Source organism: Branchiostoma lanceolatum, chromosome 17, assembly GCF_035083965.1.
Source record: "Branchiostoma lanceolatum isolate klBraLanc5 chromosome 17, klBraLanc5.hap2, whole genome shotgun sequence".
Classification (NCBI taxonomy): domain Eukaryota; kingdom Metazoa; phylum Chordata; class Leptocardii; order Amphioxiformes; family Branchiostomatidae; genus Branchiostoma; species Branchiostoma lanceolatum.
In genome coordinates this window covers 14,488,165-14,516,109 of record NC_089738.1, presented here as the reverse complement: position 1 = coordinate 14,516,109, position 27,945 = coordinate 14,488,165, and the positions used below count along the sequence as shown (strand labels likewise).

Here is a 27,945-nt window from a genome sequence, read left to right as displayed (position 1 = left end):
CAAGATAACAATGTCCCCATTCAAGTTCAACAAGTAACAAATTGGGGGTTACTCTTGACAAGCAAAGGCCTGTGTGGTTGTGGTCTTGAGGTGCAAGTAGTCATTGTAGCAAGAAGGGGGTAATACAAATATAAGTTATTGTGTGCATGGAAAGAATTAATAAACTATTACTGCAAATATCAAAGGTATTCGGGGCCGTGTAGCCAGGTATCCATCCTATTTACCTCTGGTGTCTGGTTCTCTCCTCTGATTGCTTCCCTGAATATTTAGCAGAAAAGCAATTAGAGTTAGAGGAGCGATCTGGAGCTAGGATGGCTAAGGGCAGTCACCAAAATTCATCTCAAAGATGGTCAAAATACATAACCTTTGAGAATGCTTGTTTCCCAATAAATACATATTATTACACTAACTTACGTACATGTAAGAATCCAATGCCCTCTTGGGCACTATTAGCATTATTAAAGTCAATAAATAGAATATTACAGTCAAAACTGCCCAAGAAGACCACTTAGGAAAATCTGGTCTATGTGGACAGGTGGTTGAAGCATAGATGTAGGATTCTCAATTTGCTTGTACAAGTGTCAGAAGGAAAATTATTTACTAGTAAGGGACCACCTAGGAGTGGTCACATTGGCCAGGGGGTCCTTATGTAGAGGAGCGGTCACTAAGATATGTATGTTTGACTGTATTGATTATCATAAACAAAGTGCCTTTGCGCCCATGGATACAAACATGCGCTCTTCTGTACATTGGTCATCCCGGGATTTGAATTTGGCTACAGTTAGACTACAGTTGAACCGTCCTCTGACATCCTTTCCCAGGTGAACGCCCACACAAAACTACAACTACCGTTAACATTCCAAACTTACCGTGTACTCATAACACATACACGCCCATAACTGAAGTCACAGTCTCACACAAGCACTGTTCGTGATTTCATTCTTACCAACCACTGCTTTTTGATAACATATACATTTACTTTAGAAAAGTTGTAATTATACTTTAAATAATGAAATTCAAATATTTTACTGATCAAAGAAAGTACATTGGAGCTTATCTTTAACTGTTTTTGAACAGCAAAAAATTAAACAAACCTCAAAAGCAATTGCAGCCACAATTTGTGACAGTCACACCATTTGCTCTAGAAATACAAGTAATAGCATCATACTATTCATAGACTTTACTAAAGCTTTAGCAGTATATAATATCGAGGTTACTTTGTCATTTCCAAAATTTCTCACCTCATTCAATGCTTCTTCTTGAGACATTTCGACCTCCTCGGACAGTTTGTGAAGCCGATGTCCTTCTTCGCACTGGACTTCTTCGCAAAGTTCCCGAAGCCTCTTCCCTTCTTCCATTTCAGCCTCCTCGCAAAGCTCCTGTAGCCTCTTCACCAGAGGACTGAGGTGAAGCTCGGGATGGCTGCCCCTTGTGCTCGGAGTAGTTTGTCCCGACAAGAGCTCTGACGGCGTGTGGCCGCCGGAGAGAGACAGCGTCCGCCGCAGATGTCCGTCTGGATAGAGGCGATCCACCGCCGACAGCGACTGGTGATGCAGGTGGCCCATCAGGGATGGGTGGATGTAGCTGCTGTGCCGTCGGCGCAACTTCGCTCCTGCCGTAGGACTAGCTGGGCAGCTCGCGAAACAGACCGACTTGCGTCTTCGTACAGGTGGCGGGGAACTCATTGGCATGTGGGAAGGCATTCTGCTTGCCAATTTCCCTTCAACCTCACCACCGTTTATGTTGGGTAAACTCGAATGAAGGGGTTGGTCTTTTATTAGATTGTACGGCGGACTTCTAAGCTCCGAAAATAGAAACGTCTTGCAATTAGCCTTGACGTTGTCTTCCTCTTGTATTTGTTCAGCCTCCTGCTCTGTGTCATGGTCTGCAAGTCGTTGTGACAGTTGTGGTATATCGTTTGGTCTGAGCATTGTTTCATACTTTTGAGTGTTTGCTAGATCAACAGTCAGTACCTCTGGGATATTTTCAGCATCTGTCGTTTCATCGTTGTCATCGTTTTTAAGCTTTTGTGGCATGGAACGCCCATCCTTTGATGATAATTCAGAGTGCATGTTGTCTAAACACACCATGCCCATAGCTGTTGTAATGTTGTTTGGGCTGTCAAATATGTTGCTAACTTGTCCTTTGGACTTGTCGAGGGACAAAGTACCATGTGCACGCCTCAAACCGCGTGATGAGAGCGATCCGTCAAGCACGTCGTCCCTGTCACAAGGTCGTGTTGACCTTGGTAAATCATCTACGCCACTTATCGTGTCCTCTGACAACTGTTTACCAACTTCCTTTGGGCCCGTGGTATCAGCGTCATCTGGTGTGGCACTCATGCTTGGTTCCACGACACTGCACGTGACTTGGTCTTTTCCACTACGCGTCGTTGTACGCAAATATTTGCTCTGGTCAGCACCGGAACTCTGACTGACGTCTTCTGGAAGTTCATTATCACTTTTCCAATCCATGAATGGCTTTATATTTGATGAAGAACCATTACAGGTCAAATCCTGGGTACTTTGCTCCTGGGTGTCTAGTTGCGTATTTTCATTCCCTTGACTTTTCAGCTTCACCTGTAGGGTGGAAGTAAAGCATTCCGGAGCTTGGATGGCCCGGCGCCGAGTTCTGACATCGTTACCTCTGTCGCTTTCAGCTTGTACGCAAGACACGTCTTCCTCTTTCTGTTCATTCTCCACTTGTCCGTCAACTTTTTGTTCTTCTAGTCGCACATCGAGCATTTCATAGATGACTGCATCGCTGTGTTCTTGGATCTTCAGCTGGACAAACTTTGTTTCTTCTTTGTCGGCGCCTGTATTAATCCCACTCGACTGTTGCTCCTGCTTGGTTACCACCTCCTTAGCTGTGTTTAGTCCACTTACATGGGAACTCGACTCTGTTGTTTCCTCACCCTGTATATTGTCTACAGGGACATAAAGCTTCATGGGAACATCCACATCTTCGCTATGATCCACTTTAGGATTTATTAAGGTGTATGCATTTGCAGTGGGACTTTCTTCCATTGAACTAGCCTGCTGAACTTCATTTTGATCTGAATTGTTCACGGTCTGTGGAGATGTTTCCATTATAATCGCATTCACCACTGACAACTCTTTTGATCCGGCGACATTTTCCGTTGCGGATGGCACAGCATCAAAAGTCCTGCTGTCGCTCAAGGTACAGCTAACATCCTGGCTTTTGTCTGCCAATTCTTCTGCATTGTGTTCCTTCAATGGCTCGTGTGAACTCCCTTTTATTGAGTTGTCCACGCTTACAATATTACTTGCCAGGGGGTCATCACTAATTGGGCTTAATTGACCACAGCTCTCTCCATTGTCTGCATTAGTGGTAATCAAATTATCCACTGTGATGCCCTGGGGCTTAGCCCCACTTTCTGTACAATGGGTCACAACAGTTGTTTGCATTTCTCCAGTGTCATTCACCACAGCATCGGTGCCTTTTACAGCACTAGAGTCATTCATAGAGTCATTTGATGAACTCACTGATGAAACAATTCTTGCTTTCTCAGCAGTTTGTCTTCCTGTTGAAGTGTTATTGTTTCTATTGCTAGAAAGTAGGTCACTTGTGCCTTGCTTGCTTTCCCTGTCTGGTTTTGTGACTCTTGTTTGCCTTTGTGCTACTCTAGTCTGTCTCTGTACACTACCTCTTGTCTCAAGAGTAGTAGACTGTCCCTTGGGTCTTGTGCCAGCGGTAGGAGGTGCTGATCTTCTCCTTGCTTTCTCCTCTGCTGCAGTTTTCAGCACTTGCTCCGTACTGGCCGGTACCACGTTTCTAACTTTACGAGAAGTGGATGTCTCCTGTTTACCTTTTGCGTTACTACCCAACACCGGTGTGGGACCTTTTGATAAAACACTTCTCCCTGGTGCAACCGACTTCTTGACCTTTGACTTTTCTTCATGTGGCGTTACAACATCCCTTGTTGCATTTCTGTCTGAGGAAGAAGAATCGGTTGAATTTTTCTTGACTCTTGTTGGTGGAGTGCTTGAGTTGGAGGGAGTTAGCCGTTGCGGTTGGGGTAAAAGAGATCTCCTTCCTCCATTGGAAGGCGTAGCCCTCCTGGTTGTACCGGTAGATTTCGTTCCGCTATCAGTCTGAGATTGATGTGGCCCTCTCGCGGGAGTAACACTTCGCCTTTTCCCTACCCCGAGGCTCTGTCGTTTAGCATTGGTGACCAGGCTCCGGGCAGCTCGCTGGCTAGCTTTCCGAGTTGCAGCTGGGTCAACCTCTTCAGACGAAGTTTTCTTTGTCACAGATGTTGTTACACCCTTTTCCGGCCTCGCAAGGCTTCTCCTTGTTGTTACTCTATCTGGGACTTTCAGCAAATCCTTTTTAGCTACCTTTGGGGCTTTTTGATGCTCTAACACTGAGTTCTCTTTTGTGCTTGTATTAGATGATTCTTCTTCTTCTTTTGTTGGCCTGCTATTTGCAATGACAGCATCTGTTTCATCAATGCCATCTGTTGTTAGGTCTGGCTGTGAGTTGGATTTGCTCAAAGGTATCTCCACTATATCTCTACTGTTGATGACCATTGTTTTGGGTCTTGCTGCCCTTGGTCGACGCCTGGCATGCGTGGCTGGTTTTTCTGTCTGTGGTTTTGCAGGTGGTTGTTTCTGGCTCTGTGGAGTCTTTGTTTTCCCAATTTCCTTTCGAACTCTTGACTCCTGGCTTACTTTCTTCACAGGCTTGAGGCTTTGGCTATTTTTAGGACCCTTGCTTGTTGATGTGGTCCTTTGCTTTCCATTGGCAAGCGAAGGTTTTAGGGATGGTGCATTGCTCACTTTCTTCGGTGCACCTTGCTTGCTTGTAGGTGCATTGCTGGTGGTCCTTCCACTTGTTACATCCTTATCTTTAGTGACACCAGTAGTTGCATTGTCGCTAACACCTGAATGTAAGAGATTGGAATCCCTTTTAACAGGTGTGCTTGGAGTGTTTGATCTTTGTGGGGTTCCTGATTGCGATCGCTTCTTCACCGGGGTTGGAATACCTGTCGGCCTTGCTGAACGTGGTGTAGTGGGTGTACTTACATGTCGTGACCTAACAACCCTATTGGCTGGTGTGACAGGCACTTCTTCTTTTGATCCTTTTAAAGTGCTCTCCTTCTGACGGACAGCACCTGCACTTTGCTTGCCTTGGTCGGAGTTTTCCATCTCTCTGTTTGCCTTGCCATCGAACTTCAACCCTTTCTTTGACTTAGGCGGAGCATTCGTTATATCCTTCGGCACGACATTCTCCAAAGCTTCTGCGATTACAAAAGAAGTCTCGTAGCTCTGAGTGTTGTCGTTCCCTCCGATGTCGACATCCGAAGGAATATGCAGATGAACGATGGAGGGCTTCTTGCGATCTGAAGCCTTGCTATGACTGCGAGGTGTAAAAATGTTGGCCAAGTGGCTCCGTGCAAACTTCCGCACCGATGCAGGCGTGCTGAACTTCTCCCGAAAACTCTTGCTAAACACACTGCTGGTGTTAAACGTGCTGTCATCGAGCGAAATACTCCAAGTGGAGTCGTCCAAGGCAGCGTCTACCGACCTCTCTGATTGGTCAGCTCTACCAAAAGACGGTTTAGGTACCGGTAGAGGTGAAACATATCCTAGAACCTTCCTGGCTTTTCCAGATGGCTTTGGGTCCTCATTCGAGTCTATTACGATGGTTGGAGGCTCACTGAAAACAGTTGACTCACTAACGTGTTGGTCTTTATTCCTAGGAAGTTCAATATCTTGCCCTGTGTTGCTCACTCTTTCACATGTCTCTTCCTCTCCTTTGTCTATAGTGTAGACTGAAACTTTCTGTTTAGATGGGAGTACATACACGCCATCCTCTTTTGTACAATCTGAGGCAGAGTTGGGTACCACAGGAACCTGTCCCTTCCCATTACTGATTTTATCGATTTTGTTTACATCAAGATCCGTCCCTGAATGTAAACCGGAAGAGGGTAGGGGTTCGTCGACTTTATCTGAACCTGGGCCGATTTTCTTGACTTCTATCCCGTTTGGCTTTTTAGCAAGAATATCCTGCTTACCTTTGCGACCGAAGACCAGTTTCTGTAAGCGGGATTTCTTTTCTGAGCGGGACTTGTGCTCCTCCGTTAGTAGCAACAACTTCTTCGAAAACGGTTGGGAGGCGGTCACGTCCGCATGTCGGTGGCGGCCGGGACCGTTTGCGCTCGGTTCTTTGGTCAGATTTTGTCTTCTAGTCTTGTTTTCTTCGCCGTTTTCTGTCAGAATTTTCTCTAGTCGTGGACTGGCAGCGATCACTCGGGTTTTGGTGGCGGTAGGACCCGGCGACGCGGGATGGCTGGCCCGTTTGCCTGTAGAGACAGTTAAACGTTTTCAAATTCGACGCCATTACCTCATCATTTTCATAATGTCAAATAGTCAGTGACAAAATATCCACTTCTCTTGCTTAAACAAGCGTAAATATGCTAACAGTTTCAAACTAAAGCTCAATATGTACGGACATTTTAAGTTTTTAAACATCAGTTGAGGAGACTTTAACGAGAAAACGGCAAAAATAGCAAAACAATACGAACCAGCTGATGCGGCCGCCGCCATGTTTATTTCTACAAACGACCAAGTTGGCTCATGAATATTCATGAGCTACCGGTAAAGGTAAAGTGGGCGGGGCTGTCTGGCGGCGGCCCTTTGATGTGACTACCAGTCAGATTGAATGATTATTTCAAATTTCATTTGCACAGTACCCTCCTTGTCATGAATCATCGTGTTTTTCAGCTTCAACGCAAGTTCAAGTTCATGTGTCGACCATTTTCTAGTTTGAAGGGAAAATGAGGCAGAATCAAACATTGCCGCAGTGGAGATTTATTTCAATTTATTTATCAAAATCGCAACAAGGCAATATAATGGCCAGCCAATGCAGCATTGCTGGTATTGGGAGCCATATAACATTCATGTACACCAGTTTAACTTTCACTTATGACTTAGATTAGGGCCATCAAAATAGACTCTCACAATTTTTTCTCCCATTTACAAATTATATCGCGAATTTAGTTTTGCGGGGAGCGCTTCACTAGCCACTAGTTCAGAGTGACTTAACGTTATAAGTTAAAACGGTGTTGTCGTTGTTGACCTCACGGTCACGGGGGTCAACTGGTCAAGGCCAACCAACAATTTGATCCCTACTGCATCCAGTGTCACACGTAACTTCATCCACTAGCATGGCAGAAGAATTACTGAAGAACCCCCCTTGTCCGTATACGGACTCACGGTGTACCGAAACGTGACATCAGGTACAGGTTCTGAGGTTTACGGTACAGGTACGGTACAATACAGGTACGGTACCTGTACCTGTATTGTCAAGTAACCCATGGTCTCTAATCATGACAGAAACGTGAACAAACAGTGAGCATGTTTATTTGGCCTTCAGGTTCCTTTTGCAGAAAAAAACCTATGCTTTCGACAGGATCTCTAATGGAAAAAGACGATGTTGCGGATTTCAACGTTCATCCACTTGTGTAATATTCTTTTTTCCAATACTAAATTAATATCACGTTTTACTGGTAACAAAAATTACTGAAGTTGAAAAGTTCTAACGTTATACTCCAGTAGAAGTCTATTGAAGCACGGTACATTGGTGTTCCGGACCTGTGGCGTAACTGATTTTCGCGGTACTGGGTATCATCTCTCAGATCTGTGATGCCCTCCCACTCCGGAAGGGAGCAACTCATATGAAAACCAAACATTTGTTCAAGGTTCACCATTTATAGACGATTTGGTAGCCTTGGTGACCAGTTTTCAGACTTTAATCCTATCTTCTTTAATTGCTTACTTGTGGGGTAGTCGGGCCTGTTAGGTTAGTGCACTAGTATAAATAGTCCGAAGTTGTTAATATTCTATGTTATTTGCCGTACATTGTACCTAATGCAATTGTTGTGCAATAAACTTGACTTGACTTGACTTGTATAAACGAAATGACCAAACCGGAAAACAGGATTTTTACGCTATTCTCAACATCTTTTTTTTTTTCAAACTGGTACATATATTTTTTCAAACATTTCGTCGGCGGCTACATCAAACCTTTTATCAGTAAAATCACACAGGGCACTCTTCTAGGCTACACCCTTTCTGTTTACGTGATAAACTCGTTCGTTAGGTAAAGATACAGTTCGATTTTATGACAACCAACCCCGTCATTTATCTTTAGGGGAGGTCTGGGTATTGTAACCCTTGAGGCACGTTCGCTAGGCGAATTTTACAGGCGCTATATACAGGTGCAGTGTTCAAACACACTGTCACAAAGGGGACCATCCCTTAGTTTACGAAGCCAAAGAATGGTCTGAATATGGACTGGGACCTCTGAGAAGAATACGGGCGAGTACTTTAAGGATCGAGAACTGAATACCCAGCCGTTGCGGTCTCCCAGACAACCGTAATGCGCCGAGTGTTTGTCAAGTAAAGAACGTAATCAATGGCGTCGACGGCGAACTTTAGAAACTGTCTAAATATAAACTGTGACCCCTGTGTATAACGGGAACGAGCGAGCCGAAGGCGAATTCTGCTTTTGAGCTTTTTGTGTTGCCCTTAACGACGTCCCGCTGTTCTTAAGTGTTCTCACAGAGTTTTCTTGAAAGGAATAAGAGGGTAGGAGGTCAGAAACTCCGCCCAACACACGCTGTACTGTCAAAATGATGTGGTGTTCTCGATTTATGTTCTGTACAATTTATGATTGTTACTAGAATATTCTGAACCCTAACTTTGGATTATAAGAACAGGAAATTCAATTCAAAGGTTTTTCGAACCGGTAGCAAACACATATCCGAGATGACATTTTGTAGAATAACACAGCGCGAGCAGTTTATTTTGGAACCTTGATGTTTGTGTATACTATGCCTTGTCTTTTTAATATTTTCGTTGTTTTATTCGCCGTCTACTTCAGACGATTTTTTTGTGCTATACACTCAAAGCACTATCACTAGCATTAATTTCACGTTAAAAACCTTATCCACGATTTTTCTTGTGTAAAAAAAAATACCATGTTTTCTTTAGGATACTTTGCTTCCAACAGGCAATTACTGGCCTGTACTAAGTAAAGAAATGTCTCGTGGATATCTCTCAATCGCTGTTGCCAAACACCAATTACTTTAATTTGAGCTTATCTAGATCGAGGGATGATTTTAGGCAAGGCAATATTTCTTCAGTGCCATTTATGACGATAACAAAGAAAACAAAGGGAAAATACGCTATTGTTAGGCCTTGAAAATAAAAGGGCACATGTTTCGAAATGTATCCGTATGAAATTCGTATGAAAACTTCGCCATTGGAGACGTAACCCCGGGCACGTAACTTGTCTTGCGTATGTCAGAGCTAGAGATATCGACCGAAAATATGCCTACGTTTGTCTAGTCGGGTCTGACCAAGGACATTATATAGGACTGGTCTGACACACTGATATCAATGTTTATGAGTGTTTTTGATCCATTTAGCACGTCTTTTTAGGAGTGTACCCTTTCGGTCTTCGTCCTATACTAGAAAATTACAACATACAAACAGACCCAGCGAACAATGTATACATACCCAAGGAACATGTGTCAAGTTTCTCGGAAATGATTGGTCTAATCGTTTATACAAAATACATTAAAGATAATAACACAATTTCTGCTAGTGCTCAAACACAGGAAAGTCCATTTATACCCATGATTTACGGTGACTATTTTGGAAACCGAGGACATTAAAACAATGTTGCTACTCACCTGTGGAAGTTGGAACTTGTTCGTCTGGAAACCCGCCAAAACTGACCAACACCAGGCTGACGATGACGCAGCGCGCGTGCGTGCCCAAAGTGTCGTCTGCAATGTTCTCTCGACCTCGCGCTTTTGCAACAACTATCGTCTGCAAACTTATCTTTCTTCACAATCTTGTCGGAGAAAGTCTTTCTTATAGGTACAGTGAATTTAAAGTATGATTCGACAACAAACTCTAAGTTCCTTTTCAAACAAACTGGGTATTTTTCATCATAATCTTGAAATACCTATATTTAGAGTTCAGTCCAATAAAGATAGGGGTATACAACTAAGTTAGCTATCTTTTTCATATAACTTTAAAAATACAGAAATCAATTTACCACCATAATTATGACATTACGGTCATAGCAATGATGATAAAAAGTTATTCTTAGCTTTGAGCTTTAGTAGAATCAAAAAGATAGACCCCTGTCGAGTATCACAGTGGTATATTCCCGGGTGAATAGGTGATATAGTAACCCGGTTACTCCCTAGATGCTAGCTTGTCGAACCTTGAAGTGGTCTCTCGGCTTTCTCACTATTTACTCAACACTTGTACTGTTGCTTGGGTAAACGTTTGTCAAGATCCGAGCTAAAAATCGGCGGTGGCAAACGTTCTTTGTTGAAAATGAAGCAAAATGTGGATACTACATTAGTATCCAGGTTTTCTTTGAGAGATGGACGCTAGCCTGTATTTCCCGCCTTTTTGTTCTTCACCGGAACTGCGTCATACATCTGTCAACCAATGTACATCTTTGTTCTAGAGGTTTACGGAAGAGAGGTTGGGACCGAGCAACGGTAATGTGATAAGGGGTTCTGAAGTGCACTGCCATCATACAGTCACAATATATTGTGATTAATTAACGACTACAACCCCTACAGAGCCTCAAAACATAAACTTACTGTCACATATTACACGAATTACATGTTATTTAAGATAGCCACTGTTGCTGTGGACGTGGATTCACGTGAACTATCGTAGTGCTTTTTTTCCATGTCTAATTAATGAAATATCTGCCTGAAGATCTGGGAAAAAAATGATATAAGCAATAATACTTTTTCCGAAGGATCTGCCCGCAGTATAATAACACCTTCCTATCCTATATCATAACAAAGTTATTAACATCCGAAAAGGTGGAATAACAAAATAACAAACGCAAACAACTAGATAGGAAAGCACCCGAACAGCCACCAAGTACACGGAATGTGGTATTGTCATCCGATTCCATATCTGTGTTCTTCGGTCAATATATTTGTAGCGCTTTACAAAACTGCAGAGACTGCATTATAACAGATAAAAACATTTAACACACTATGTCAAGCCACCATTCCGTCCATATTCCTGTAGACATAGTTTTTAAAATAGATCATTATTACGTGGATTGCTTTAGTATTGTTGCCAGGCTAGCCTCAACCAGGCCCTTCTAGGGGCGTATGGATCAATGTACCATGTACAACTGTAGAGCAATAAAGTTCATTCATTCATTCTTAGTATGTAAAGAGAACAGCCATCAAGGCGTCTGTAGTTTAACGCTGTATACTTTTAGTCGCATTTACCATCGCATCTAGAACCTCAGTATACACAGCGGAGACGGAGTGGACACAGATCGCAGGTGCATCAACACACCTAGCGGGATTCGTAATACTGCAACCAGAGTAACCATGCATGACTGAGATGACATGAGAGGTAGACAAACCGGCAAGACTATTACCAGTACGTAACATCTAAAGACCACAACATCCGAGATACTTCAAATATTGAAAAATTCCTCTCCAAAAAAAACCGTTTGCGATCATACTGTAAATCGTACAAAGAAAATGGTTGAAATGAGCAAATATATGCAAAAAGATAAATTACACCAAAAAAAAGAATATCGGAAAACATTTTTGCCTAACCTCTTTCCCCATCACTTTTGGGGCGTCCAGAGGATATATAATCAAATCAGGCATAATCTCTATAACGTTACGCTGTTTAGAACTGTTATAAATTCAGACTAAGTAATTTGACATTTAATTCTACATCTACGTACGTTTCTATTTGTTTTTCCCCTCGGGAAGTTTACAAAGGATTTACCTTTAATAGTTCTCATTATTCTCCTATTCGGAGCATGTCTCGGTGCCATTGAATGGGCTGACGTCAGCACGTTGCGTCAGGGGAAGAAGCCATCAGTTCTAACCAAGCATCTCATGAACAAATCCTCACGTAAACACGTTTCTACAGTCAAGCTTTTGCAAAGGGATTATCTCAAACGAAATCATTTAAGCATTACTCTATTTTTCCCTACCGGAAACGCCTACAATACAGCATTCTTAATTGCGTCGCGGCATAGGTAAAAGAGAAGTCACTTCTGCAATATATCAAAATATTAGACGTATATAATTGGGACCCGTAACTACTTCCAAAAACAAAGAATGAAAGCTATGTATACATATGAGCAACCTGAAACGACTTGGTAGACCTGTGAATGATCTTTGTACAGGTGTCAGTGAATGAATGGCCTAGACGTGACCAAAGACTCATTGGCACCGCTCTGACCATAGACAAATAGTCACAAACAACCAGACATCTGGCAGAACTAGAAAACGACTGAACTGAAGCGTATTTCAAGCGTAGAGGCGTCATAAGAAATGTTCTAGTTGGTTCTACACAAGCCCTTGTTTTACGGTTGCTAATGATTCGAAAACAAAGCCTTGACATGATAAATGGAGTAGGGGCGCAAACAAGGGACCAGACAACGCAAGAACGTGGGTGACACCTATAACGCATACCATTCATGTCAGCTAGGCCACTGTGGTCGTCTGAATATTTCGGAGTTCAATTTCTAAACTTCGAAGTTACAATTAATTACCTGCCTTCTTAAACATAAGACAAGCTAGTGCGGTGCGTGAAAACTACTTTGAACGCAATATTTGGACAACACTGCCACTTGTTGGCAAATATTGCTGACCAAAAAGTAGTTCATCTAGTTATTTTAGTCATGTTTGATTTGTCATCAATTAAAACTGAATAAACTGAGGATTCATACCTGATGTAGTTCCTCACTTTCTTGATCTGGAAAGACGAGAAACCTCTCTTCTTCTAGCGATCCGCTTCGTTCAAATCTCGGTTTCGGTGGGCAGAGTAGATTATCTGCTGAAATCCTTCTCGTGATGCCTTCCCAACATGGGCTCGGATCCTCCTCCAAAACCTCCTCTTCGATGGTATCCATGTTGTTGGGGGCAAGTTCACCGGCTTGCCGGGTCACTGTTAAACGTTTCAAAGTCCGATTGCCGTCATTTGTAGTTTGTAAATACGCTGGTATAAAGTAGGGTGTACCCGCTGACGTCTGAGTCTGGCGCGGGAAAACTCGGAAATGGACACCCGAGTTATCTGATGACCTCTACTCCCACGTCAATGGTTAAACCATGACAAGAAAAGTTTGCACAAGTCGGTAAAAAAGACAACACACATTTACGGTCTAGCGCGACGGGACAGTTTGAACATTTCAACCCGCAACCAGCGACAGCTGACTGGTAGGAAGTACGGGTTAGTAAATACGGTTCTGACAGGGCGGCACGGGTCAGCGAGTGGTCGGGAATCGTGTTTGATGTCACACAAAAGTCAACCCCGCTGACGTATTAGTAGCTAGGCGAGTAGAAAGGAAGTGTTGGATAAATAGAGAACCTCCATCTATATTTTTGCATTGGTGAAACAAGCTCGCGTTTATACAAACCCCATTTTGGTACTCGCTAGGCGAAAACAGGAGCTATATTTGGCACATGACTCAACTTCAAATACTGCAAATCCCTGGTCCCCGTATCAAAAACATGTCGCTATATCTTTGACAGATATGTGAAAGCCAAAAATTGCATTTGGATCTACATTGCAGATGGCTACGTTAGCAATAGTAACTACATATCATCCACGAAAACCTTGGTTTATTTCTTAAACCTTTGGCAATGTTTACTCCCCACTAACATTACATTCTGACCCTGTATTTTGTTACTTTATACTATGATGACGTATATCAAACTTACAAAAAGACCACACAGAATTAAGTACTAGCTTCGTAAACGTTAGCGCTCCAACTTTCAATGGAACATCGCAAGGTTTACATATCATGCAACGAGCCTTATTGAAATGGAGGTTATGATACTATAAAATATATATATAGTCATTCGCTCGTTGGGCAACCCTGGCTGTTCATGTAACAACGTGTTCATGCCAAACTAATAAATAAATACAATATAATATACTTGCGACTTCCTTTGACAAAATAAAATGACATAGATAGCAACTTGCGTGAATTTCAATACGCAACTCATATGGACTTGAATACATGTATACGCAAAAATGTGCCATGCAGGCCGTGACGTTTGACACGCATTTGACTGAGCTCAAAGGGTACAATGGAATGCAGCTCTACTCTGTAATAAACAAAGATTGACAAAAACAACAACTTCTTTTAGCCTTGAGGAACTGTTTAGAAAACTTCCCGAGCATTGAACGTATTGTGGAGCGCCCGGTAATGCTCTAGACGTCATCTATTGATGCTTTTAGAGGTTTCTATTCAAGCGGAGTTGGCCATGCGCGGAGACACTGGTACTTACATACAAACATGGCGTCAAAACATGGCGGAAAGGAAATCCGACACGGAGCGATTACACACAAAACGGTGTTAGATAAAATAAACAAGTGAAATGATCCAGACTTGGTACATAAGAGTTTGCGTCATGGAATTTTTTTATCGTTTAGACCTAGAAAGGATCTAGGCCTTACTGCCATGGTTTGATTACATGTATATGGATGACATCCTCTGGACTCTCCAAACTAATACGAGCGTGCAAAAAGAAGTTGGGAAAACAAGTTGCCTTCAGTAAGAAAATCTAAGTGGCCAGGAAGGTTTTACAAATGATAAAACTTACAGAACACATGTGAATGTTAATTGAATAATACTATCACTGAAAATGATATACAGAACTTTATTTTAGTTTCTGTAATCTAAAATGAATACTTATGAGAAAGAATAAGAAAAGACAGATGAATGTATCTGTTCACAATATTTTAAGATAGTAAAAATGACACCGTGGGGTAACAACAGTTTTGAGACATTTTATTCCTTTTCTCAAGCTTCAAAAAGCCTCCATGCAATGCAGAGTATATCAGGCACTGAGCATTCAGTTGGGCCCAGTGCCATCATGTAGCATTGGCAGGGGCAGCCGAGAGTTCATGTCTCAAGCACATCCACTGGTCACTTTACCAAAGGCACCATATCTCCCACCAATCAAATGCATTCTTATTTACACATTAAAAGCCATTGATTGGTTGAATTTTGATACAGTTAACATTTGAAAAGTTTAGTCCATCTGCATTGATTTTGCAATGACCACTATACTGCAATTTCAACTTGCATAGGAAAGAAAAACTTTGACTGCAATGAAAGAATCAGGATTGTCAGAACAAGTGCAACATGTCCTTCCCAACAGATTGTGATATCAATTAAGTTTACCAGGCCTCAAAACACTGGGTGCATAAACACTTTTGTGTGCCCAAAATTGATGCTGTGCACCTAATTCATGACTGAGGGTGCACTGGTTAGGCACTGGTGCACCTAGTTATTTGTGTGGGGTTATGTACCTAAAGGATACCTATTGTACACTGTTATACAGCGTATTCTTGACACTTGAGTGTCAGAAATGATAATAAACCTTTGTTGTACCACAAAGCTCAGCTAGCTATGAAATTTGAGATTCAAGCTGATGATTTGCTGACATTCATGATGTTGTGCACTAAATTGTTTTTCTGTGCACCTGAATTTTCAGGTTAGATAGATGCAACAGTGCGCCTATTCCCAAAATGAATTTCGAGCCCTACCTTATGATGTCTGCTGAAATAATGACAGTGTGAACTAACTGCAGTTCACAATTAGCTTGCTAGAGGGTGTTCATCTTCAGTGCTCTTTTAAAATCACTATGTCTGCAATGCTTGCTCAAGGAGGTTTAAGACCTCCTTGTTTTAGGGTAGTCAGGTAGATTTCTTAGTTCACATGGAGCTCTGACTGGCCCCGCCCTTTCCAGCAGGAAACTTCTCCGCTGCCTTCTGGAAACAGTAGACAAAGTTGCCGGGGTCCTGGGCGCCGGAGAAGGCTGGTCGGCCGTTGATGTAGAAAAACGGCACGCCTAGCAAGAAAAGATAACAATGATTTACAACCAGTATCTTGGCTAGGCCTCTGTGTAACTCAACAAAAGCAAAATGATTGATCAGGGCTTCCTAGATATGTATGTGAGGTTTTGCATATCTAACTTTTTGAACTTCTATTTTTGAATGTCTAACAGCTGTTCTGCATATTCCAATAGAGCAACTGTACCTGAATTGAGTATTAAATAAATATGTTACATGTTTCCAAATATATGGGTGTGCAACTGATTTAATGTTTTGTCTAAGGTATATTCTGTCCTAAGAACTGGGCCTGCTTTTGTCCTTTCATAGCTTGTGTAGCCCAAGGGCTATAGAAATAAAGATGTGCACTGCCCAGTAAAACCATACGGTGTGGAAAGGATTTTAGCTTAAGTTTACTTTTAACTCCTGTAAATCTTGAAATGTTGCAGTGATTTTATACTAAGACATTTCATGACACTGGGAATATGCATTTCCAATGCATCACTACAATACGAAAAAGATTGTTACAAGCGTGAAATAGTTTGAAAACCTCCTTTCCCCTTCTGCTGAAAACTTACATCCAAGCGAAAACTTACATCCCAGCGAAAATAAATGAATTTAAAGTAACTCCGTTTTAACAATGAGACACAAATGACCTGTGACGCCATCCTTCATGTACTGCCCGGCCTTGTTGAAGACGGCTGTCTGGTTCTCCTGACTGGTGATGACCGGTTCCACCTCCTCCTGGCTCATCCCCACCTCCTTAGCCAGCTCCACCAGGTTGTAACCAGAGGGGTGCATGCCGTCTGTGAAGTAGGCCTGGCAATGACAAGGAGAAGTACCGTCAGTCTCCAAATGTCTGTGGCGGTATCATTTTTGCAGTTCTTGGTGATGAGCCTCTCTAGTTATGTTTACTCAATTACACTTGACAAACTTAAGAATCCTGGACACAGAATGAGACTTTTTTCAAGAGGAATAAAAAAGGCATCTATAAGCCAATCATAATTTTCCATTTCAATACTCCTTTCTCCTTATGGCAGGAGAAACAAACAAACAAACAAACAAACAAACAAACAAACAAACAAACAGACCCTGAAGAGAACTTCCGCCAGCTTGTCCTGGGTCTTCCCTCCATCCGGTACATTCCCAGCATGCTCTAGGAGACAGTGCGCCTGGATGGTGTTGGGAAAACGAGGGCACTTCCCTGTGAAGTCGATCCCCACGGACTGACCTGCTGCCTTCAGATGGTCGCTCACCCTGGTGCGTTAATAAAAAGAGTAAGAAATAATGGTACAAAAATTTATTGTACAGTAAAACATCAGCAAGTTACATCTTTAGGGTTTTTACATCAGTATTCAACATTATGTATAAACATTGAGCATGTGTGGTAAAATATTTCATCACAAAACAAGCTACATTTGTGCTTTTTTTGTGCTTTCTTTTATTAAAACTTTGAACAAGGAGGTTAAAAGAAAGGACTTCCTAATCCAACAAGAATACTTAAAAGTTACTGTAAATCTGTAACGTTAAACATTTGTAGTGGTTTTATGAATATGCATTTCCATTTTCTTTACTACACTGCAGAATTGATATTGTTTGAACTGCAAACTTAACTCCAGAAAACCACCTTTCCTATCCTACTGCGAAACTGAGTCACAGCAAAAAATAAACAGCTTTACAGTAGCTCCTTACCCTTTGTACTGAGGAGGTTTCTCCATCCCATCTGGAGGCATGTTGGGTCGAAGGAGGTAGGGCTGCCAGCTGACATGAAAGGTGTACTTTTCCTTACACATCCGCATGGCTTCCTACATGTACAACACAGAAAAGACATGGGTAAGTTACGGGGGGGGGGGGGGGTGCTTTCTGAGGGTCCGCATGGGGGGATCCTGAATTAACAACACACAAGAAACACGGGCTCTTTGTGGCATTTGACACCGTCTTTAATCCAAGTTCCAACTCAAGACTGACATTGTTCATGAGAGGTACGGTGTCAACGGCCTAGCTAGGGTATAAAGGTCAACGCCTAGACTAGGCAATCCAACGAACTACTTTACAGAAAAAAAAAAAAGGTTCGTGACATAAAACTTGTGCGATAAGACAAACGACAGTGTGACGGAATAAGAAAGTATAAAAAAGCCGAAGCTGTGTGGATCTAAGAACAATAAAATTTTCGTACGCAATGTCCCCCTTTGTACTAGCAGATTACTGACGGGACGCCGAGAATTCTCTAGCGAGGCGTAAAAGTTTCAGAGAGCATAAAAAGCGTAACAGCGCTGCTCCACACTAGCCACTTGTTGGCTGTACAAAAGTGAATTATTCTACTATACTACTGGGCTACTCTAAATAGTGCAAACGAACATAAAGAAATTGAGTAACAACTTCAAGTTAAAGTTCTAGAGCCCGATGCCGGGGTTGGTGGTGGTAGAACGTTCGTGTCGGCTCAGGATTTTCTCTGCTTACTGCGTGACGTCACCGGGCCAGTTCTCGTTGGCTCTCGTGGTCTCGCGTGATTTAATTCCCCGCTATGATGACATCATCATAGCGTCATAATTAACAACACACAAGAAACACGGGCTCTTTGTGGCATTTGACACCGTCTTTAATCCAAGTTCCAACTCAAGACTGACATTGTTCATGAGAGGTACGGTGTCAACGGCCAAACCGAAGGAGCCAAAAGAGTCCGAAATGGTGTGGAAGGGTGTAGTTTCCCCGTGTGCAGGCAAATCTCAGGTCCGTTGAAGGATGAGACGACGCATGGCTGCTGGCACGCGTAGGCCTTGTTCCACGGACGGCCGGAGATATAGCAAGTCTGCGTCTGATCGCCAATCCCCGTGGTGCTTGCGTAACTCGCGGGGCACCCCGGCTTCGAAAGCCAACGTATATCCTCCTCTTCGTAGATCGTGGAGGGTGTGGTAGCCCTTAGGTAGGCCGACACTGCTAACCAACCGAGCTAGTTCTTTGTTGAGCATGGAGGCTGTCATTGGCCGGCATCCTTGTCGTGCAGTTGGTGGTAAGATGAATGCTGGCGCATCTTGTGCTGCCGGACACAGGTGTAGCATATTGGCATATGCTGCAACGGGGCAGAGGGGCGATCCAGGAACCGCGAGAATGGGAACGATGAGATCCCTCTCGTTGGCTTGAATGGTTTTTGACCATGTGATGTGGATGAGGAGGCCTTCCTCTGTGTGCAGGATATCCCGGCGTTGTAGGTGCTTGTCTTTGTCGAAGCGGTTGGCCGAGGTGGGAACTAAGTTTGACTTTCGTAGGTACGCGAAGAAACCGATCAATAAGATAGTCCACGTGGTGGCATCTTTCGGTTCATTCAGTCGAAGAAAATATCGAGCCTGCTTGAGAAACTCTGGTGTGATTGGGTGATGAACTTTAGGTCGATGACGCAATGTCTTTTTCAACCCTCTCAGAGTTTGTTGTAACTCGAACTGTTGGAGGTTGAACTGATAGTGCCCATGGAAGTGATGCAGCAGCTTCACTGCTGAGAGGTAGTGTGCAATTGTGTCAGGTGATTTTAGCGAGCGACTCAGGAACTGAGCGTAGCAAGCCAGAAGGTGGGCCGAGGCCGGAATGGGAGCCTTGCTGAAGAATTGGCAAAAGGCCAGGTATGCTCTGAATTGAGTTTGATGGTTGGCCCGTGTGGAAGCCGCGAATGCTTGCTGTTGGGTTCGGAGTGTATCCCGTTCAAGGACGTGCCAGGCGTGACCTGTAGTGAGTAAAGGCAGGCATCGTGTTAGGGATGATTTAATGTTGTGGGCGAGGTCATCTACATGTGTCAAGGTTATGCTCATGTGTCTAGTTCATCTGCGTGTGTCTGAAGATCATGCGGAGCTCACCAGGTGTGTGTAAACTCGAACCGCGCTGGCTGGACTCGTATGTTTGTCCAGGTCTCCTCTGCAGTTTCGGTGTAGAACTGACGCTGGTAACTCGGGTTTGTGTGCCAGTGGCTCAGAGCATCTGCCAACCTGTTGTTCGCTCCCGGGATGTGGTACGCGGAGAGCGCAAAGTCGTGGCGAGCTTGAATGAACGGCTTCGTGTAAGGAACATAAATCCTGTTGACCATTATTCACGTGTGTTGAGTATATCGGTATGGTCTCTTGAAACCGTGAACTTGTTGTCGTACTTGCCGCATGTGTTGGTGGGTTCACGACGGGCGGGAGTAGAGAGGGCGTCGGAGTTGGATTCCCCACGTGCCTGCTTGCCGTCTTTCTCGATGAGGGCTTCAGAGCGTATGAGTGCTCGCAGTCGTTTCCATGAGAGAGGGCTTGAGGGTAGGAGGTCACGCATAGAGGATGAACGGCTTCGTGTAAGGAACATAAATCCTGTTGACCGTTATTCACGTGTGTTGAGTATATCGGTATGGTCTCTTGAAACCGTGAACTTGTTGTCGTACTTGCCGCGTGTGTTGGTGGGTTCGCTACGGGCGGTAGTAGAGAGGGCGTCGGAGTTGAATTCCCCACGTGCCGTCTTTCTCGATGATGGCTTCAGAGCGTATGAGTGCTCGCCGTCGTTTCCATGAGAGAGGGCTTGAGGGTAGGAGGTCACGCATAGAGGATGAACGGCTTCGCGTAAGGAACATAAATCCTGTTGACCGTTATTCACATGTGTTGAGTATATCGGTATGGTCTCTTGAAACCGTGAACTTGTTGTCGTACTTGCCGCATGTGTTGGTGGGTTCACGACGGGCGGGAGTAGAGAGGGCGTCGGAGTTGGATTCCCAACGTGCCTGCTTGCCGTCTTTCTCGATGAGGGCTTCAGAGCATATGAGTGCTCGCCGTCGTTTCCATGAGAGAGGGCTTGAGGGTAGGAGGTCGCGCATAGAGAGGGCGTCGGAGTTGGATTCCCCACGTGCCTGCTTGCCGTCTTTCTCGATGAGGGCTTCAGAGCGTATGAGTGCTCGCCGTCGTTTCCATGAGAGAGGGCTTGAGGGTAGGAGGTCACGCATAACTGGTCGCCGTTGACCACAGGGTCGGCGGCTCTGGGGTGCTGCTCCGCGACAGGTGGTGGAAGGTGACTGCTCGCCGTCGTTATCTGGGGAGAGGGCTTCGGAGCAGGTAAGGAATTGCGAATGCTCTTTATTGTGCTTGTGGAGAGTTTGTGGGTTAAGAGTTCCGGAAAATGGATAAAGTTTGTACTCGTATGTCCGGTCAATGTCGTCGCCAGAGTGGTTGCGCCTGGACTGCAACCCGGTGTTAGTCAAGCGAGGTTGTCGCGAGCAGCAAAGTGGTTGTCATCTCTTCCTCTCTTGTGTGGACAATTCTTGGCTGGGTGATCAGCATTCACATCTGGCCGCAAACGTGCGCAGTACTTGCATGCATGTATGTGTAGGATGCCAGATGCCGCCACGTGATCTGCAGTGAACTGGCAGGTGTTTGCTTGAAATCTTGAGCAGTAGTATGTGCTTCGTCGATGTCCACTCTGTCCTGCAGACGTTGCATCATCCTGCATTACATTGCTTGTCCTTGAGTCACATGTGGGTCGGCGAAGGTGATCTTCTTTGAGCTTGTTGACTTCAGACAGGGTGCTGCTTGAATCAATGAGCAGCATACCATGCTCCACGTGTATGAACAAGACTTTATAAAAGTTCTTAATTCCAGCGAATGTGTAGGTGGGTAAGTCTAGCATCAACCCGCGCAGAATGTGCCCCCTGTTTGTGCTCTCCATGTGATTGGTTTGTTGGCTCAAGATGATTGCCATTTCCCCGGCGACAAGTTGATCTATGGTCAAGTTCTCATGTGTAACGGCTGCGGTAGCTGAGAATACAAACTCGTGTGACCATGCAACTTCTCTGACAACTCTATCGTGTGACTTTCTGGTAAGCCCGCTAGTTAGCTTCTTACCTTGCGGCTGTATTTCGCTTTCGTGGTGTTGAGTGTTGCCCATGTGTGAGTGCTTGTCCGCTATCGGCACGGCGTTAGAAGCCCGATCCCCGGCTCGAAAACCCCGAACGTTCGTGTCGGCTCAGGATTTTCTCTGCTTACTGCGTGACGTCACCGGGCCAGTTCTCGTTGGCTCTCGTGGTCTCGCGTGATTTAATTCCCCGCTATGATGACATCATCATAGCGTCATGAACGCTCAGTAAATTTAGGAAGACTGAAAATGATTAACGATAGATTCTTGAGGGCCGCCAAGGTTAGGGTTGACAGGATCATGAGGCCTTATCGAAGGAACCTAAGTCAATAGTGCTAACAAATTCTTATTGACAGGAACATCCTGTCCATAGTGCCTAAAAAACCCTCTTCTTGACAGGAACTAGGTACATCCTGTCAATAGTGCCTAAAACAGTTATTGACAGGAACATCCTATCAATTGACGGCCTTGCCAAATGGTCCAGGTCCTAGATACGAAGGAACGCCCCCCAAAACTTTGTCAAAGTTGGTTGAGCTATCTTGTAGAGAAACTTCCTACCTCTAGCTTCCTCTTGCCGACCCAACACCAGGGTCACATCACGTCTGAGACCACGTCTATGTTCATGAGGGGCTTTTCTCCCCCTCCGGACGCCATCCTGCCGCTAAACCTCCGCGGCAGCTGCAAAACTCGAGCCCAAATGATGCAAAATGTCCTTGCACAACTTGCAACTTTTTGCAACTATGACCTCACGTACGTTGACCTAACATTCTGGACTCTTCCACTCAAATATTTTGCAACGAAACAAGGTGGTCACAAGTTTTAATCACGTTTTGAAAATATATAATAGAGATAAAACATCTAAACATTATATATGCTAAATCTAATTAGAATGGGGAAAATTACTTTTATTAAGGTTCAAGCGTGTTATTTTGTGTCAAGTTTTTCAGGAACCCCCCTTTTAACAGTATAGAATAGTCTAAATTGCCCATCAGCCATCTGGCGGGATAGCTGACAGGTGCAAAACTGCAACCAAGCGTAAAAAGTTGATTGTCTTTTATTTAGGTTAGCGATGCAACTGCGACTATTGTTTTAATTTTCCAACCAATTATTATTGATTAAGTATATTTTGAAGTACAAAAGTAGGTAGTATTGTTCAATCAACACAGAAAGTGGAATTTTGATGGATATATCAACTTATACCCGTTTTGTGGCGGTACAAGATTACAGTGCTTTGAGGAAGGGTCTGTATGTGTCATTCCTGGACACCAAAGTACAGTGTACTACACTCATTTGTCAAACCCTGGAAATTGTAATGGTAAAGCCTGGAACGAATTTTCATACACAATATATACAGTAGTGTTATGTGCATTGTGTACCGATTTGTTGCATAAAATAATCGTCAAACGGATATATGCTTGTGCACAGTAACCTCCTTCAGTACCTCTAAAAGAAAAATGGCGGCGTGTTTTTGCTGCTTCCGCTGCTGTTGGGGGTCTGCGGGTGGTTTTAACCACGTCCCGCTGAAAGAACTGCCTACAGTTCAACTGGACACTGGACACATGGGTAAGGAAAAATCCTGACGTCTTATCCTCGTTCGGTTGTCCGTAATGCTGACGTTAGGTACTATCTGAAAGTTCAAAGCTTTGGCGACCCCTCCCCCTTTCTCTGCTTCCTCGAAGCAGGGCAGTTTTGATATGATGACATCATTGTTGGACTGTCCTTTTTTGCCACGAAATGTCGAAATTTGCTGCAGAAATTGTGTCAAAAACCTTTATTCTTAACTATGTCCTGTCTAGCTTACCATGCTGGAAAATTTCTAGATTGAAATATTGGTTGTCATTAAAAAATACTTGTATTTGTCTTGAGTATACTAGTAGCTTGACCCAAAGTCCTGTGGTCACGACCATTTGTGCATTAGAGTTGTAAACAGTAAACAACATGATATACGGTAACGCCATAGTCTTGGCAAAGTGACAATGTTTTTGGAAATTCGGCTGATATAGTGTTACCAGTACAGTAAATTGTTTACATCTTGAGGAATCATCATCATCACATGGGAAACTAGGTATGTTTTCCAGTTCATTTATAAAAGTTGAACACCAAGGCTATTGACCAGATATTTCTGTCCTATCAATAAGAATGTTTTGGAACTTTTAACAGGATGTTATTTTTGGGCACTTGACTATTGTCTTGACAGGATGTTCCTTTGATAAGGCTTGTGAAAATTCCTAACCCTAATTCTGAAAAATGGTGTGAAAAGGTAAATGTTTGTTATGAAAAAATATTGAAATGACTGGGGATTGAACCCACGACCTTCCACATGCAAGTTTGGTAGGTCAACCGTACTACGCGTTGAGGTAGTGCCCCGATTGTTTTGTTTTACCATTACTGTGTGTCCTGTCCATAAGAGTTTTCTTTGTACTATTGATAGGAGCAATAGCCATGCCCAAATTTACTTGGTTCAATATAACTACATCATACTTGTACATTACTACTTGTACATGTACATGTACATGTAGTCAACTTGTACATGTAGTCATCTATGCGCTTGAGGCACATTTTTATCAATAAATCATGAAGTCAAAGAAGTTAACTTGACTATTTCTTTCAACAGGAACAGATGTTGTTATCGTAAAGAGCTGCAGGAGAATCTGTGGTACAGGTGCGGCCCTGGCTAACGCACCTATAGTCCAGGACAAAGCCTACTTTGAGATCAAGGTTCAGTCAACAGGTGAGTTCCAATGGGGATAAAGAAAGCTTCTGTCTGTAATTGTAATGTGATGTTGTGATGTCAAATTTCTCAAAATGAAACCTTTTTTTGTGAAGTCAAATTGCTCAAAGTCAAACTTTTTCGCCATACGATTTTAGTTTCATGGTAAATCCTAGGTTTTTATGTGGATGACTGAATGACAAAATGTAAGAGCATTAATACAACAAGTTGTAAGTAATAGTTTTTTTAGTGCAGTTTTTTATTGCTTTGGAACAAAATAGAAAATATTCCTACAATGTTTTATCAACTTGTTTCAGAATTTATACTGGAAAACAAAATTTTCCCAAAATTTTGTAGGTTTTTAATTAAAACAATCTTTTCACATTTTCAGGATTTTAGAAACAGTGAAACAAGTAACAGTGTTGTATTGCAGGTATCTGGGGTGTTGGCCTGGCCACCAGGAAGAGTAACCTGAACTCAGTACCTCTGGGGTTGGACAAGGACAGCTGGGTACTGAGGTCTGATGGGACAGTCTTCCATGACGGAGAGATGATCCACAAACTCACCCAATATGTGGAGGAGGGGGACGTCATTGTGAGTCTGGACATACAAGCCATTTCTTCTTCCTTACTATGTTATTCTCTTGAAGTTCCTTCCCCAAAAACTGTTTTATATCAGGTATGATAGAATAGTATCAATGTTCAAGTGATGAAGTCAGTCACGTTTGGGACGATGTTTATCACACTGCAGCACTGACACCTAGCTGCAGTCTGAAGTAAAACCAGTCAGTAATGCTCTGAGGAAGGCGATAGACAGTCACCAAAACATTGGTATTAACTCTTTGGTTGTGTACAAAGAACTTTGTTACATACTAACCTGACAAAACTGCAAAATTTACAATGTATAAATGATGCAGATAAATCGTGTAGCAAAATGCTGACATGCCAATGTTTTGAATGGCCTATTTTGTATCTTCTCCAGGGTGTTTCATATGACCACATAGAAATGAACTTCTATAGGAATGGGGCACAGTTACCCTGCACTGTCACGGGCATCAGAGGCACAGTCTTCCCTGTCTTCTATGGTGAGTCACATGATTTCAGTTGTAATTAAGAATTGAGTATTTCATGGTCACTTGTTTAAGTCATTAAGTTACGTTTACATAAGAAAAATTAAGTATAGAAAGGAAAGGTTGTGGAAATACATTTTGTATGAACAAAATGAAAATTGATTATCAATTGTTTTGCTTTTCCACAATTAGATCTACAATCTTAATACATGTATTTCCACTGTTTGAACCACAAACTGAAAGCACAGCAGAGACCTCCTTTCCCCTCCAACCATGAAATTTAGTCCCCACAAAAATGAAAGAATTTACAGTAACTGTTTTCTTTTTTATGTCTCACCGCAGTTGATGAGAGTGCCATCCTAGACACACAGTTCTCACAGTTTTACCACACGGCGCCAGAGGGCTTCGAGGGAATCATGTTCGAGCAGTCGCTACTCTGAAGAAACGTCACATCCTTTTTATATTTGTACGATGTAGAGTACTGGACAACCACAACGATATGTCACGCTGCAAGATGTTTCTTTCAACTGCAGCAAAATGTGTTCATTTAGCGAGTGATGAATTCAAATTGCTCTTTTTCAACACTGCAAAGAATTTAGTTATTTTAGATATAGAAGATTTTACTGGCTAGACATTAAAATGTAGAAGCTGTACGTAAAAAAGGTGTATGTAATTCATAGTTCAAAGTCATCATTATGCAGTGTTTCTTAATATGAATGATTTGGTGCAAGTGCACACGCAACTTGAAGCAGGTATCTCACAGGACTACACCTAATGGCGGCAACTTGCAAAAGACATTCGGCACCAATTTGTCGCAAGGGAAAATTGGCAAAAAGTTTCTGCATTGATTTGGTGCAATAAGGCACAGTTTAGTGAGATACCCTGACTTTATATATCAATATACATCAATGTGAACAACTAAAGTTAGCTTGTTGACTGCTGCAAAAGTTATAGAGTTACAGGAAATTTAGTTCTTAACTCCTAAGCATGAAACCAAAGGACAAAACACTGGTTTTCTTACGAAAGTAAGTCATAATGTGGTGTACTAACATTTAACAAAGCCAGCTGGTGTACAAATAACAAAATTAAAGTAATACAAGAGACCCTCTAGGAGCAAATGATGTACAGTTATAGCTAGAATATTTTTGAAAGTGTGTCAGTGACGAATTAAGGAGTACATGTAAAATAAGTAATCTTAGAATAACTACAAAAGTATGCTTTGTAGTAGGGCTATGTTAACATACTTGGCTAAGGCAGGGAATTGGTGTTAAGATTTAGTATTTTGTTGCCTTTTTCATTGATAAACTTGTATTTTGTCATAAGGGAACTTAGATATGCCATTTAATAATTGCTTTCAACTACATATGTATTATATTTGATAAGGCGAGGTGTAGGTTGCAGTATTATACGTATGCAATGCCTTAATTATGATGTGTTGGAGGCCTCCTTGACATTTTGTATAAACCTATAAATCATTTCTGTCGTTTTCTTGGATAATGCTGAGAGATGTGAAATTGGATTCTTTGACAGAATTATTGAATTTTTGTATCAGAATGATAATGAACAAGAGATGTAATTGTATGAGGTCAGATGGTGCATTTTTTCGTTGTAGGTTTAGGGTCTGGTCACATCATTTGATACCATAAATCTTAAAATAGTTGATGCTCAGAGGATGTCATCCATGTAATCAAATCAGTATGGCTTTCACTCCAGTGCAACTTGTAGCTGTGGAAATTTGATAAATAGATTAATGGAATGGTCCAAAAGGGTTTGTTAGGTTATGTGCAGTTTTTGTATGGTTGAAATATAAACTGTATGAAGATTCAGTGATTTTTTCCAAGGTTGAAAATGAGAGTAATAACGACAATACAGTCACCATTCAGATCTCATGTCAGGCAGTGCTTACAACAGTTTAGTTCACCTAAAATCCTTTGTATCTGACTTTCCTTCAATGGTTTTTGGTCATTTTTGTATATTCTAGCGACTTACAATCAGATTATAATCATAAAAGCTTTTTTTGCATTGCAGCTGAACTTTTTAGTAAAATTATTCATAACCAGATCCATAGAAATAGTATGGAAAAGTGTGTAGTGCTAGTATCAGCTCTACTTGTCGCAGTACGTTGAATGTGCAGACTTGAAAAATGATATGTTGCTAACACTGAACATTAATGAAGAAATGAGATATTTTTGTGATAATTCTACTATGCAGATATCATTGCCGGTATGATGTAGAAAGTGACTGTAATATTTAGACATTTGCCAAGTGCTTAATAGCCAAAGGTATTAACAGTCATGTACAGAGTAACATTGAATGTAACCTAGGTGTTATTTCACAGTGGTTCAATGTCATCATACTAGTACTATTGATAGCTGTAATGTCTAAGGCCTCGGAAAATCAATGTTGTGTTTCTG

The 27,945-nt window shown here is 42.6% G+C and overlaps 5 protein-coding genes across 6 annotated transcripts in view; 1 reads left to right on the top strand and 4 right to left on the bottom strand.

Moving 5' to 3' along the window:
• LOC136422617 (uncharacterized) overlaps window positions 1-13,257 on the bottom strand; it is a 39,290-nt gene extending 26,033 nt beyond the window's left edge. Inside the window, exon 1 of one of the 2 annotated variants that reach the window (XM_066410427.1) lies at window positions 12,781-13,257. In XM_066410427.1, coding sequence (XP_066266524.1) covers window positions 12,781-12,963 — 183 coding nt within the window. In that variant the 5' untranslated portion in view covers window positions 12,964-13,257. Of the gene's footprint in view, window positions 1-1,241; window positions 4,401-12,780 lie in introns of those variants that run through there. The other variant, XM_066410426.1, reaches the window with a different exon arrangement.
• Window positions 3,676-10,489, bottom strand: LOC136423265 (uncharacterized). Its single transcript, XM_066411386.1, has 4 exons — window positions 10,444-10,489; window positions 9,725-9,844; window positions 4,167-6,328; window positions 3,676-3,795 (listed from the first exon to the last, which is right to left on the bottom strand). Exons 1-4 carry the CDS (start codon window positions 10,487-10,489, stop codon window positions 3,676-3,678), a joined length of 2,448 nt encoding a protein of 815 aa, XP_066267483.1.
• Window positions 13,258-14,826: 1,569 nt separating the features above from the next.
• Window positions 14,827-22,525, bottom strand: LOC136422638 (uncharacterized protein YwbO-like). Its single transcript, XM_066410467.1, has 5 exons — window positions 22,311-22,525; window positions 17,586-17,698; window positions 16,985-17,150; window positions 16,550-16,712; window positions 14,827-15,913 (listed from the first exon to the last, which is right to left on the bottom strand). Exons 1-5 carry the CDS (start codon window positions 22,404-22,406, stop codon window positions 15,777-15,779), a joined length of 675 nt encoding a protein of 224 aa, XP_066266564.1. The 5' UTR covers window positions 22,407-22,525; the 3' UTR covers window positions 14,827-15,776.
• On the bottom strand, window positions 17,809-21,843 carry LOC136422634 (uncharacterized). The gene is made up of 2 exons (XM_066410463.1): window positions 21,743-21,843; window positions 17,809-19,608 (listed from the first exon to the last, which is right to left on the bottom strand). The coding sequence occupies exons 1-2, from the start codon at window positions 21,783-21,785 to the stop codon at window positions 18,620-18,622; spliced, it is 1,032 nt and encodes a 343-aa protein (XP_066266560.1). The 5' UTR covers window positions 21,786-21,843; the 3' UTR covers window positions 17,809-18,619.
• A 644-nt stretch (window positions 22,526-23,169) lies between the features above and the next one.
• Window positions 23,170-26,275, top strand: LOC136422640 (SPRY domain-containing protein 7-like). Its single transcript, XM_066410469.1, has 5 exons — window positions 23,170-23,315; window positions 24,367-24,483; window positions 24,896-25,056; window positions 25,444-25,546; window positions 25,874-26,275. The coding sequence occupies exons 1-5, from the start codon at window positions 23,207-23,209 to the stop codon at window positions 25,969-25,971; spliced, it is 588 nt and encodes a 195-aa protein (XP_066266566.1). The 5' UTR covers window positions 23,170-23,206; the 3' UTR covers window positions 25,972-26,275.
• The last annotated feature ends 1,670 nt before the right edge of the window (window positions 26,276-27,945 follow it).